At 54.1% G+C, this 13504-nt stretch overlaps 1 protein-coding gene across 9 annotated transcripts in view; it reads left to right on the top strand.

Annotated features, from left to right (window-relative positions):
- Positions 1-2984: 2984 nt before the first annotated feature.
- The window catches only part of IQSEC1 (IQ motif and Sec7 domain ArfGEF 1), a 297552-nt gene continuing 287032 nt past the window's right edge, over positions 2985-13504 (top strand). For 6 of the 9 annotated variants that reach the window (XM_033071510.1, XM_033071497.1, XM_033071499.1 and 3 more), the window contains exon 1: positions 2985-3374. In XM_033071510.1, coding sequence (XP_032927401.1) covers positions 3109-3374 — 266 coding nt within the window. In that variant the 5' untranslated portion in view covers positions 2985-3108. The remainder of the gene's footprint in view (positions 3375-13504) is intronic. The other 3 variants (XM_033071506.2, XM_033071507.1, XM_033071508.1) reach the window with 1 other exon arrangement.

Raw genomic sequence — 13504 nt, forward strand, 5'->3', positions numbered from 1 at the left:
GCCACACCAAACCATTTCTGAAACAGTGACATTTCATGCTTGCCCTCTACACAGAAAATAAATTTAACTCTGACAAACCACCCAAGTTAGGCAGCCAGTGCAAGAGCCAGGCTCTCAGAACACGATAGGCAAACACAGACCAGGATGATCCTCAGGGATCACCCCGGCCAACCCCTAGCCCTGCACAGACACCCGAACAATCCTACCCTGAGCATCCCTGAGAGCCTTGTCCAAACCCTCCTCGAGCTCTGGCAGGACTGTGCCTGATCTCTGGTGGGCATCAAACAGCACATGAGCCTGTGAGCACCAGGGATGTGACTCTGAGCCTGGACCAGATTCTGAGCACTCAAAAAGGGTCCTCTGCAGGGTATTGATTTGCCAGAAAACACCAAAACTCAAGACACTTTAAGATTTTTCTAAAGGGTAACAGGGTACTTCAGCAGGAGAGTTGGACTGGATGACCTCCAGAGGTCCCTTCCAGCCCCAACCTCTCTGTGATTTATCTCTTGCCATTAATAAATGAGTAAGAGAATCCTACTTACTGAATTAACAACATTCCCTTTCATATTTAAATCTTCCCTGGCACTTTCCCAGGCAAGAATTAACCATGTGCTGCGTAACTTATGGAAAGGGACAGTCTGAGATAGGATGTTAGAAAGTAATAAGGATGCTATTTTGGTGATTTTCATATTTTAAAAGGTTAGGCTTGATGTCACAATTTTCTAACTGAGCAGATCTGAACAAGCTGGGTCTGCTTTTACAATCTGTACACAGACAGAGATTGAATAAATTATCGATTTTATGAATATGCTTATCTTCGAAGTTTACCTCTCCTTGTTCATTCACGGAGCCTGATGGAGCATGCAGGCTTTTGGAGGGACAGAGACAGAGTCCTCCTTCCTCTTTCAGTGCTGAGCAGCAGCAATACCAAGAACACAGCAGGAGCACGGTGCAGGCTCCAGGTGCCAACCCCAGGGCATGTCCGAGGTTCAATGTATTTTTTGGGCTAATTCACGATTTCCTGTGGAGAGCAGGTTTGGTTTGCTCACCCAGCGCGCTGGGAGCTGGGCGAGTCGAGGCTCTCCCTGAGGGAATGGAGGCTTCGCCTGCAAGCGTCAAAAGAAAGTAAACTCACCTTTAAGGCGGCTCCTGCCCCCCTCAGCAGCGCTGACGGGTCCCGGGAACTCGGGGATTTCTGCCTAAAAAGGGATGCTTCAAACAGATCCTCTCTGTAGGAGCTGTGCTGCTCTGCTCCCACTGTCCTTGCTGTAAAATGCTCAATAAGCTTTTATTGTCTGTGCATACTTTAATCAGTTTTGAGTGTCTTACTTTGCATTTTATTTTGCGTATAAGAAGCAAGTTCACTTGCTTTATTTATTAATTTAACCCCTGGCAAATACTGTGGCTGCCTGCTACTGTGCAGGTTTCCTCAGTGAGATGTCGTGATAAGCATTTCTTTCCACACAGAGCAGAGGAAAGTGCACTTTAGAAAATACATTCTGAACGAATAGTATTCGGGAAATAAAAAAGTCTTTTCAAGAATTCTAATGCAAAATACTAATCAAGTTCCTGGAAATGAGGCTTGGTCTCTTCAGAGAGCGGCTGAAGACGCGTCTGTGAAGTCAGGATCCCCACTAGGACTGGAAATTAGTCTTTCATGCTTCAGTCACCTCGACACTCACAACAGCTCTTTGCTGCACCAGTGTCAGAGCAAAAGTAACAGTTTTGCCAATTACTTATTTCTGCCGAAAGCAAGGATGCCCCTGGAAACTGCCAGACGGGTCTGGCTGTGGCTGCAGCTTCCCCTCACGCCCCTTTTCCCCCTGGTGCCTGCGAGAGGCAGAGAGGAAGCTGGGACAGGCAGCCCGTACCTGGTTCCCAAAGCTGCCGGGCACTGATGGGCACAGGCGGAGCCCCATCCTCGCCAGCGGCGGGTTCCTCGCCCCTCGGCCGCTCTCCTGAAGCAAAGGCGCATCCCGGCAAAGCGGAGAAAGAGTTGACTCCACCACGAAGGGTCGGGGCGTCAGTGACAGCAGAACAACCACGTTAAGAAAATGGTATTAGTTGTAAACTTGCACGTCTTCAGCTTCCTATCTTCTTCCTGCAGAATCTCCCCGTTTCACTTTCCTACTCCCGGTTCTCACAAGCATTCCCAACACACACTTGGGATGATACACGACCCAAAACCTCAGCAACTTTTCTTGGCTTGATGCAGCCTTAGCGGGAAGCAGTGTTTCACCGACAGAGGTTTTAACGCCAGCGATGCTGACAGGAGAGGCGGAGGGCTCAGCTACCTGACTTGGGGCGAGCTGCTGGAGCGCCCGGGCTCGGGGGGCCAACCCCGCTGCCCAGATGTAGCAGGGACAGCGCCGGTCCCGCAGGCCGGGTCCCTCCCCGCCTCCGCGCACAGCGCGCTGCTCCCCGCGCCGCCCCGGGGCCCCGCTCCCGAAAGCGCTCCCGCACCTCTACCAGGGCTCTCCCCGCCGCGGGGAACGGGGCCGGAACCGCACGGGGATGGGGCGCGGGCACGGGATGCTGGACAAGGGATGTGGGGATGGGGTGCTGCGACGGGATGCAGAGCCGGGGATGCGGTGCGCGGATGGGGCGCTCGTCGACCCCCTGCCAGCCCCCGCGGAGGAGCGGCCGCCGTGACTTAAGCGCATCCCGGCGGCGGCGGGGGAGGCGGGGAGCGGCGGGCCCGGCGCAGGGACGGCCCGCGCCCCTGCCCATGCCCGGCGCCGAGCGCGGCGGGGGCGCGGGCGCTGCCAGGCGACGGGCGAGCCGGGCTGCGGCGCGGACAGGGCGGGACGGGCGCGGAGACAGCGCCGTGCGCGAGCGCGGCGGGGCCCGGGCGGCTCCGGCGGCGGCTCCGGCTTCCCCGGCCTCTCCGGGCGGCCCTGCCCTCGCTGGGCGGCGGGGGCCGAGCGGCAGCAATGGCGGCGCGGGGCCGCCGCTCGCCCGGGCAGCCGCGGCTCTAGGAGGGACGCGCGGGGCCGCGGGGCGCCGCTTTCCGCCGGACTATTTATTCCTCCCCTCTCGCTTAAGTTGCCAGTGGAGCGCTCTGGCCGGCGCCTGCCCCCCCCCGCGCCGCGGTGGTGCGGGGCAGCCATGGAGAGCCCCGCCGAGAACCCCAGCAAGGCGGCCGAGTACCTGAAGGAGCTGAACAAGATTATCGAGACGCAGCAGGAGCTGCTGGAGAAGCAGAAGCGGAGGATAGACGAGCTGGAGCAGCAAGTGGCCAAGTTGTACCACGAAAATGCCTGCCTGCAGGACGAGCATCACCGGCACCTGGCCACATGCCGGCTCCAGCAGGGCGTTCTCCCCGCGCCCCCGGGGGTGCTGAGCGCCATCCAAGAGAACGCCAGGCACGAGAAGTAAGCGCTCTCCGCCTTTCTTTGCCCCTTTTTCGCTAATGGGGTTTCCCTAGCGGGGTTTCCCTTCCCTTTCCCCTCCTGCCTTCGGCTGCCCGAAGCTGGAAGCAGCGGGACTTCCCTGCGGGGTGTGTGCCCCGGGGATCAGCGGTGGGGTGCGGAGGGGTGGCCCCAGCCTCTGTCCCCCAGCCCGTGCGGGTGCCCGTGTCTCACTCGCTCCCTGGCCGGGGTCCCGGGGGTTTTCTAGACGGGGCTGCCCCGCCCGCCGTGCCCACGGCTGTCCCTGCGGCCACCGCCGCCCCGGGCCTCGCCGGGGGATGCCCTGGGCAGAGCCGCGGTAGCGGAGCGCTGGGCAGAGCGGGGGCGAGCCCTGCCTGCCCTTCTCCCCGTAGCGTGCTCGCTGCCGGTCCGAGCGCCGTGGGGCCCGGGGGCAGCCGGCCTGAGGAGCCGCTCGCCCCCCGCGAGATGCCCCGCGGCGCTCCCGCGGAGCGGCCCTTGGCTCCGGCCGCTATCGAAAGTGACCCGGCCAGGGGTCAGTAAACATTGGCCGCTCGCCACCGGCGGGCTGGCCCGGGCCAGCGCTAGCTCGCCCCGTTTGGGCCGCCTTCGCTCCTGGCCGCCGCATCTATTCCAGCGTCTCTAAGCTGTAATTAATCGTCTGCGTTTCCCCAGCGCTGGGAAATCCGCTTAGTTGCGCGGTTCCAAAGCAGCGGGGATTCGGGAATAGCGAGAACTGAGGTCGGCGCTTTCCCGGCGTGTTTTTACTTCTGGAAAAGTATTTAAGGCTTGCCTTTCCCAGAACGGAGTGGGAAAAGCATGCATAAGATTACGAGCCCACTTTGCTGCTTGACACAGCACAATGGGCTGTTTGTGATCCGCTGCGCTCGAATTCCCTAGGTTTACTAAAACACGCGGCGGCTTCTGGCCGCCACCATCCCCCGGGATGCAGGACACGGGATGCGAGGTACGGCATCGCCTGCTGGAGGGCGAGTTCCCGGGCCGTGCTCCGGCCAGGGATGCCCGGGATGTCCGTCCCGCTGCGGAGGCACCGCTGGCTCGCTCGGGAGCTGCCGGGGCCTGGAGCTGCGGCCGCATCTCCGTGCGGGTAGCGGTGTCGGGCAGGGATATCCCGGGAGTGCCCCGGGAGCTCCCGCCGCCAGGGTGGAAGTGCTGCTGCTGTGCTCGGAGTCGGGGTGCTGGTGCTCCGAAGCAGCGTTTTCTCAGAGGCTCCAGAAAGGTCGCTGGTCAGTCAGTGTCCCCTTTGCCTGCTCCTGTTCCCAAGCCTTGCCCCTGGCCAGGGGAGAGGGAAGGGGCTCCGCCTCCCCAGCGCCCTTCTTGCTGTCAGTGTTAGCAAAGGCTTTTTTCCCCTGTGACGCTGGGATAATCACTTTAGGCTTCTTTTGTAAACAGAGATGTCGCTCTGAGAGTAAATAGCTCCTTTAATAAACTGGAGAGCATGGTGTCATTTATCTATCAATCAATCAATCAATCAATCAATCAATCCCTTCCTTAAGGAGAAAGAGCTGTTTCCAGAAAACATGGAATATTTACACTAATCCTATCCTGCTGTGTATCCATGTCCAGTACCCGAGGATTTTTGTGGCTGTGCTTGTAGTACAAGATGTCAACTCAGCTATCTTGTCCCATTTGTCTCTTGCAAATGACATTACCAAAAATTGTACAAATGGCTTGCCTTGTTTGATAATATTTCTTCTCTGCAGCCCAGGACTCATTTGCAGAGCCCTCCTTGGGCAGGCAGCTCTGGGGACTCAGAGGCTTTTAAGTCTCTTAAGTGGATTTGATGCTGGGATCAGAATTAATCTGGGATATTTATGGCAGAATTGTATTGCTTTGAGGTGTAGCCTGGGGGCTTAGTGGGGAAGCAGGAGCCAGCCCTGTGCATCTGGCTGGGTCCTTGGCCCACGTGCCCACCTCGGGAGCCACAGCTTCAGGGCCACCTTCATCTGAGCAGTCCTGTTGTCCCCTCTACCCCAGAACTGTGCTCCCTCGGGAGGGAGGGAGCCCCTTCATCTCTGCATGTGCCCCTGCCTGGCTGGGTTCCTCCTGTGGGCTGGCACAGGGGCTGTGGCAGGGGCTGCTGAGCCCCCACACTGTCCAGGAGCAGGGACAGGAGCCACCCATGGCACCAGTTCATTCGCTGGCTGGATACAAAAGATGGAGAAAGTCTCCAGCTTGGAAAATACAGTACTTGTTTTTAAAGACTTCTCCCAGTCCCACGGGTCCCTCAGCTTCCTGACAGCCCAACCTGCTGGTCCCAGGGATCTGGAGCTTTGCTTTCAGAAGCTCAGCCTCAGTTTCCTCAGGGCCAATTGTCCCATTCACCTTGGGATGTTTGTGTGGGACATGAGGATCTCCTGTTTGCTGAAATTCAGTGTCAGGTACCTATGATGCTGAAATGGGCAGAGACCAGCGCTCTTCCTGACACTTCTGGACTTCAAAGCTAAAAAGAATGGTACTGGGTTTCTCTTACTCCAATACACCAGGGCTTTTATAAGTTGTCTTATACCTTGACTTGAACAATTTTTCTGAACTACTTAGACTCCTGACCTGCAGCAGCTCCATGTGTGAGGTGGCTGTGGCTCCCTCACAAGGGTTCCTTATTGCCAGATGTGGTTCACTCGTATAAATGGGAGTATGGAAAAGTTACACGGGATAATATGGTTATGGTTAGATCTTATACTTAATAAAAGATAGTAAAGAAACTTAACTACCAAAACAACAAAATCTCCACAAGTCCTAAAAGTTTTCAGTTCTTATAAAGGAAGGAATATAGAGGTGAAGACTGCTTAAATAATTTGGAAAAGCTAGCGTAGTTGTAGAAGTTCTGTAGCTTGTGAGAAGGGGAACTGTTAATAAGCCCTGAGATAGACTTCTGGAAGAAAGAAACTCAGTCCAAAAATATGCATATAAATATATATAAAAAATATAAAAATAATCTGGTTTATGCACTTACAGAAAATCCCAGAGTGGGAAAAGAAGTTTATTTTGTGCCAGTTGCTGATGGAAGAAGGGAAAGAAGGCTGGGTGAGCAGGTACAGGTGTGCTCCTTATCCTACAAGGACAGACCAGAAAAGGTTTGGGAGCAGTCTCACTACTTTTACAATGATTTGCTGTCAGCAAATCAACATTAAAATGCACCGGTGGAATTGAGAATAGTTGATTAGCAGGCTTTGTTAGATGTGATGAATCAGCATAAGGAAGATAACAATTGGTGCTTAACTCATTAAGGTGTTTAACTCTGAGTTGCATAAAGACTAATTTTCAGTGAACTTCATTTAATGTTTGAGAAGCAGTAAGAGCCTCTAGAGCTCAGCTCCTTGGTGTAATTCAATAATACACGTGTTTTTGGGATGTAAACCCAAATGTACTGCATTTTCTCACATCTATACAAGGATAGTTTTGTGTGTCTGAGAATTCAGCACTGGCCCCTCGCAGCTTAGGGGTGGATGTTTGTGCTTATCCTAATCAAGTTAAAAACTGTGCTGCTCTTCCATGGAGAAAGGGCCTGGCGACAGACGGAGGAGGGAGAGCAGAGTTGTCTGCTAAGATAGAACAGTCTGAAGGGGCTGCTGTTTGCAGCTCAGTCTGAACTCTGCACCTGGCCCGGCTGATTTATTTTTAAATGAATCTAGGGCTGGTTTTGTTCTCTGGGGCACGCCAACCCCAGTGTGGAGCTCTAAGACACCCCCAGAGTGTCTGGGAGATGCTCTGGGTCTAGCTGAGGTGTGCTGGGAGCAGTGGAGTTGCTGAAGTTGTTGCTCTGGTGACAGTCACATGTGAAGGCTGCGTTGTGCCCTACATAAGCCTAGCTTGTGACTTGGCCTGTCGCTGCCGGCACTGGGAGCTGCCCTGCACACAGCCTCAGCAGCAGCCACACATTGCATTAGTGTACAGATCAGCAGGGCTTTTTCCCCTCCCTCCCTCCCTCCCTCCCTCCCTCCCTCCCTCCCTCCAGAGATGTTCTTTGCTAAGACAGACTGTTCAAATGACGTAAATCCCGTTTCCCTGCCTGTGCCGCACTTGAGCAGCAGCTTGTTTTTGTTTGCTATGCTGAAGTGGAGGTACCCAGCATCTGCTAAAGTAGGCTCTGCTTGGACAACCTTCTGCTTTCTGTGCCTCCCTGGCAGCAGGGATGGAAATGAAGTGCTGCTGTTGGGTCTTATTTCCCCAGCAGCTGCGTGGGGAAGTGTTATTTGTGGCTGGAAGTCTGCAGTGCCAGTGCAGTTCTTAGCAGAGGATGCACCTCTGTGTTTATCTGGCTCATGAGGAATACATCCATGTGCAAAGCACACGTGGTGTTCAGGATGAGCAGGTTATTCCTACAGGGTGCTCTGTGTCCTGACAGCCCTGTAGCAGGCAGGGATGGTGTAATTCCATCTTTGTGCAGAAACTTGCACCTTCAAATAACTTAAAAGAACCCTGTTCACTTCATTTGCAGTCCATAACTGGAATGTGGGACTGCTGAGCCCTGAGAGTGAGGGTTTCAGGGAATGCTTTTGCTTTAGAGGCCTTCATTTTGGGGTCATTAGTGTGATTTGGACAGCAGCACAGGGGTGAGCATCTCTTAGAACATGCATTTGTGGTGCTGGCAGGCTGCAGGAAATCAATAGTGTGAGGATGGTGCAAGAAGATATGAACTTGCTAGCTGAACTCGGATAAATTATTTTGGATCTCTGAAATGTTGGCAAATTCTTGTACTTAATATCTGCTAAACATTAAGCTAAATGATAACTCGTAAAGACAAATTCATTTGAATAAATTTTGCAACTTTGCAGATCAGATAAGGCGCACCGGACTATAAGGCGCACTTTTTTTTTTTTTTTTTTTAAGCGAGGCTCCGCCCCCAGCTCCCCCCGCGCGGTTGCTGGCCAAGGCCCCGCCCCAACCCGGCAGCCATTGGCCCCCGGGCCTGCCTGTATCCACCATTCCGTGCGGCATCCCTGGGGCCAGGGAACGCCTGCCGCCGCTCCGTGCGGCGTCCCCGGGGCTGGAAAATGCCCGCCGCCGCTCCGTGTGGCGTCCCCGGGGCCGGAGAAAGCCCTCCGCCGCTCCGTGCGGTGTCCCCAGGGCCGGGGAACGCCTGCTGCCGCTCCGTGCGGCGTCCCCAGGGCCCCGCTGCTCCGGAGTTCCCTGGTGCTCCGGGTGCCCCCATGTCGGCGGGCTTGTCCCGCGCCGCCACTGCCCTGCCGCCCATCCCTCGCTCGGCTCGCCGGCGCCAACTGCCCTGCCTCCCATCCCTCGCTCGGCTCGGCGCACTGCAGCCCCATCGGCCCCTATCGGGCTGTGGCCCCGCTGCCGCCAGCACCGCAGCCCCGCTGGTTGCGCCTGCCCCTATCAGCTGTGGCACCGCTGCCCCCAGCACTGTGGTCCCGTTGGCTCAGGCCGCTGCGCACAACAAAGTTACAAAGTAGTAACACCTCCCTGCCCGCGCTGCTCCCGGTACCTGGGGCACCCAGGGCTGCCGCCTGCCTTCCTGCCCTTGCTGCTCCCCGTGCCAGGGGCTGCCCGGGGCTGCCCCCCGCCTTCCAGTCCACGCTGCTCCCTGTGCCTGGGGCCGCTGGGGGCCACGCCCTGCCTTCCAGCCCTCACTGCTCCCTGTGCCTAAGGCAGCCCGGGGCCGCCCCCCGCCTTCCAGCCCGCGCTGCTCCCCATGCCTGGGGCTGCCCGGGGCCGCCCTCTGCCTTCCTGCCTGCGCTGCTCCCTGTGCCTGGGGCTGCCCGCGGCTGGCCCACCATGGCTACTCGGCGCTCCCGCGGCGCCGCCCCCCCTCGCGGCTCTCACTTCCGGGGTGGAAAATTTTGCAACTTTGTAGATCAGATAAGGCGCACCGGACTATAAGGTGCACTTCCGGGTTTAGGGAAAAATTTTAGTCATAAGGGTGCGCCTTATAGTCGTGAAATTACTGTAAATATGTCCTATTTAGAGCAGAGCAGTCCTTAAAGAATTACCAGGACTGACTGGATCTGGAATCCTCCTCTGATTAAGCACTTTATTGTGCTGATACAGAACAGCTTTTGAGCTTCCAAACTTTGGAGTTGTGTTCTGAATTTAAAGAACAAAGTACATTTATGGATTCACTGAGGAAATTGAAAAGCACTTCTAGAGATGCACTTTTGGGAAAGATCTGGCCGTGTGCATGAAGCCTGGTGAACCAACAAGAGCTGCTGTGATTACAGGTGTGTGTCTGAACATCCCCTCCCCTCTCTACCCATGCACTCACTCCTGGAGCTGCTGCTCTGTGCACAGACAGGTGTGGCATTCACAGCAGGACATTGCTGGCTGTCACCATCCCAGCATGGCGAGGGAAGGCTTCTCTGGGTCTGCAGTGCCAGTCTTTGCTGGTTTTAATCAGAAACCACAGCAGGGAGAGGAGAAAGATGGCACCTGTGGAAGGAGCCTCTCAGTGTAGCACCTCTGTCTGTCCTTGGCTTCTCAGAGCTTGGCAAGTTTGGGATGGTGCATCAGTCAACCGTCAGTGTTGCTTCTGAAGGTCTCAGCTTCCTGTTGGGTGAGGGCTGCTGAGCTTTGTCCACTCCAAGTGACAAACCTTTGGGAGGAGGTGAAGAACACACATGCACGTTTCTGAACCTTGCAGCCTTCTTGCCCTGGTTATTTGCTCGGGAAGACAAGTCTCCTTCAGTCCTTAGGGAAGGTGTGTTGCAGCTTTTTTGAAAACCTGAAGCAAAATACAGCACACGCAAAGAAGTGTCTTTAGGAAGAGCTGATTTGAGGGCAGATCACAGAAGCTCTGAAAGAAAAAGAGCCAGGCATTTCAAGGTGTTTTCCTACAGCATACTGATGGGGGACTAAATTATTAACACTGAAATAGTAAATTCTTAAATCCTCCTTGCAAGTAGCATCTCAAAAAGCTTCATTTGATTCTTTAGACCCAGCAGAAGTAGTTGGCTGTTGATGTGCTGGCCAGGGATGCTGAGCTGAGTGCAGTGTGAGTGGGGCCTCCAGACACAGGGTTTGTGCAGAGAGGGTGCAGAGGCTCTGGGTTCCTCCAGGGCTCCCTTAAGGGCAGGAGCAGCAGCCCCTGCTTGACACTGCTCACTTTGGTGGCCCTGCTGTTGTGCAGACCCACAGAACATCCCAGGGCTCTGAATTTCCCTGGAGTTCATGGCTCAGCTGGGGTTACCATCCCCAGTCTGGGGAGACCTGCCCAGAGCAGGCAGCCTGTTCCAGGTGAGTTCAGGGTTGGTTCTCTGGAGCTGTGCTCTGTTCCAGGCTCCTGCGTGCAGGTTCAGGGAGGTCATCCCATGCCAGGCACTAAGGAGGTGTGTGGGAAGCTGCTTAGGTAAGTGGATTTTGCAGGTCAGAAGTAATTCCTGATGTGCAACCCACACTTGTATTATTCTAATTCGATCCCATCATTCCGACTCAGACCCTCTCTATTATGTTAATTGCACCTTTTTTTGGTGTTTTGCAGCCTGCAGATACTTGTAGGCTATACCTGCCAGCACTCTTGCCTTTCATCTTAGCTCAGTGAGCCCATGAATGAGGTTGTCATAATTCCTTTCTGCCCATATCCCTGCCTAATTGCACTGTTTTTCTCAGCAGAATTGTAGATTGGAAATGGAGACAGTTTGAGCAGGCTGTGGTGCAGCAGAGCGGCATGGTTTGAAGAGGAGGATGTGGTGGTGCATCTTGCTGGCTGCTGGGTACCCGTCCCCGGGCTGCTTTTCCCCCCAAATTCCTTGCTAGGAGTTCCTCTCCAGATCCTTCACAGCATTTCCTAAAATACTGGAATTATTAGCTGTTATAGGTACTCTGCTACAGTGGGAGAGGTGCTGGTTTTGCTGACCAGAAATGTGGATAGAATTTGTTGCTGTTAGTGGCCATTGCCCTGTGGCTGAGGACAGGAGCAGAAGGTGTTTGCTCAGTCTCTCCTGCTGACCTACTCTCTGCCCTTGGCACAAGGAGCAGGGGGACTGATGGCTCGTTTACAGCAGGGCAAGTCAGAGTTAATGATCTTTTCTTAATGGGCTGCTCAGATACTGGAGTGAGAAGTGGTTGTGTTAAACAGCACGCTTGAGACAAACAAGCCTCTTAAAATCCTGGGTGCCTTCGTGGCTCTAAACCAACTTGTTTGAGTTTAATGATGTTGTTTGTGTAGTTTGTGGCAGGAAAAACTAATAATGTTAAAATCAGAGAATGAATCCCAGATTGGTTTGGGTTTGAAGGGACCATAAATGATCCCTGGGCAGGGACACCTTCCACTGTCCCAGGTTGCTCCAAGCCCCAGTGTCCAGCAGGGCCTTGGACACTTCAAGGGATCCAGGGGCAGTCACAGCTGCTCTGGGCACCCTGTGCCAGGGCCTGCCCACCCTCCCAGCCAGGAATTCCTTCCCCATATCCCATCCATTCCTGCCCTCTGGCAGTAGGAAGCCATTCCCTGTGTCCTGTCCCTCCATCCCTTGTCCCAAGTCTCTCTCCAGCTCTCATGGAGCCCCTTTAGGTCCTGGCAGAGGCTCTGAGCTCTCTCTGGAGCCTTGTTTTCTCCAGGTGAGCATTCCCAGCTCTCGCAAACTGGCTCTAGAGCTGAGTGGCCAAAATATTTGAAGAGGGTGAAACGCTGCAGAACAGAGCAGTTTTCCTAGCAGAACCTGAACCCCTGACTCACGGGTTTTTCTCCCCGTTTTTGTGGGGTGTGGGACTGTGATCCCGGGGGAGTCTCCATCCCTCCCATCCCCATCCCCGGGCAGCATCCCGGGCTCGGACGGTGCTCCCTCTGCTGGCTCCACTGCTCAGCTCCAAACACACATGAGGAGCGTGGAGCCTGTTTCTAATGGCAACATCTCCGCTCCTTCTGCATCTCCTCAGACATTGGAAAGGCTGCTGTGAACGCAGCTGAAGATTCCTTATGAGTTAAGCTTTGTCTTGAAGTGCAGAGGGAAACTTTCTTTTCAAGTGGTGCCCTTTTAAAATATTCTAAGGAAAGAAATTGTTCTGCTGCGAGGTATCTGTGTAGACTGAGTCTTACTGCTGTGCTAGATAAGAAAAATGCTGCTACTGAGTATCTCTCTATAGCAACTGATTGAAATATAATATACATTATTTGCATGTTAATAAGATTTCTAGTCAGACTTCCCCTGCAAACACAAGTGGAGACAAAGACACGCATGTAATACATCTCTAACTGCACCACAGTTATTCATATTTACTGAGCATGAATTCACTTCATTCTGTAATGAGGCAAAGAAAGCAGCAGAGGAAGGTGGGGAAGCAATCTCCTGGCTTTCTTCATGGTTTGGGATGCAGCTGGAGTTGATGTTTGTCAGGGTTTTCCATCTTTGCTGGATTTCTCCTGGCTCACAATGACTACAGGTGACTTGGGAGCTTTTAATTGCTCCTTCTGGGCATGGAATGTGGAGCTATGGGGGGAGCACAGGGAGATTGTCCTCAGACAGGGATTATATTAGGGAATCTGAAGCCCTGGTAGACTTAAATCTGACCAGGGACATCAAGGACAAGAAGAAAAGCTTCTATAGGAATGTCAGTGATAAAGGGAAGAGTTGGGAAAAGATATGCTCTCTGCAGAAGGAAACACAGCTGGTGACCTGTGACAAGGAGGGGGCTGAGGCCACAAAGCTCTTTCATAACCAAAGAATCATCTCTTCGAAGTTCTGACTGCATTTCAATTAGCAGAGCAGCTATTGATAATCACTGAGTTAATCACTCCACCGCTGTAGAGTAATTCATGGAGGAGGTGCAAGTGGGGACCATCAGCCTGACTGCCTGCAGGTGAGAGTCCAGGAATAGCTGATGGAATCCATGGAATCCTCTCCCACGGCCAGGTGGGACCTCAGTGCCCAAGGAGACACTGGGGCATGGCAAACCTGAGCAGAGCACTCGGCTGGGCAGACCCCAGTAACTCTTTGGGGCTGCTCACAGATAAGAAATGGGGCATGTTAATATGAGTAAATACTTTAATGTGAGGCGGGCATGGCCTCTCTTTGCTTGACTGGTCCAAGTTACCTCAATTTCAGAGGTTCATTGCAGCAACATTTTGTTGTTTGTTGTTTTTCTGTGAAAGTAGTGGTTCTTTGCTCACGCGTGGGAAGTATAAAATCTTATTTGGTTGTCTCCTGTGTGCCATTAATGGTCCT

This window comes from Catharus ustulatus, chromosome 13 (genome assembly GCF_009819885.2).
Source record: "Catharus ustulatus isolate bCatUst1 chromosome 13, bCatUst1.pri.v2, whole genome shotgun sequence".
In the NCBI taxonomy this organism is placed as follows: Eukaryota; Metazoa; Chordata; class Aves; order Passeriformes; family Turdidae; genus Catharus; species Catharus ustulatus.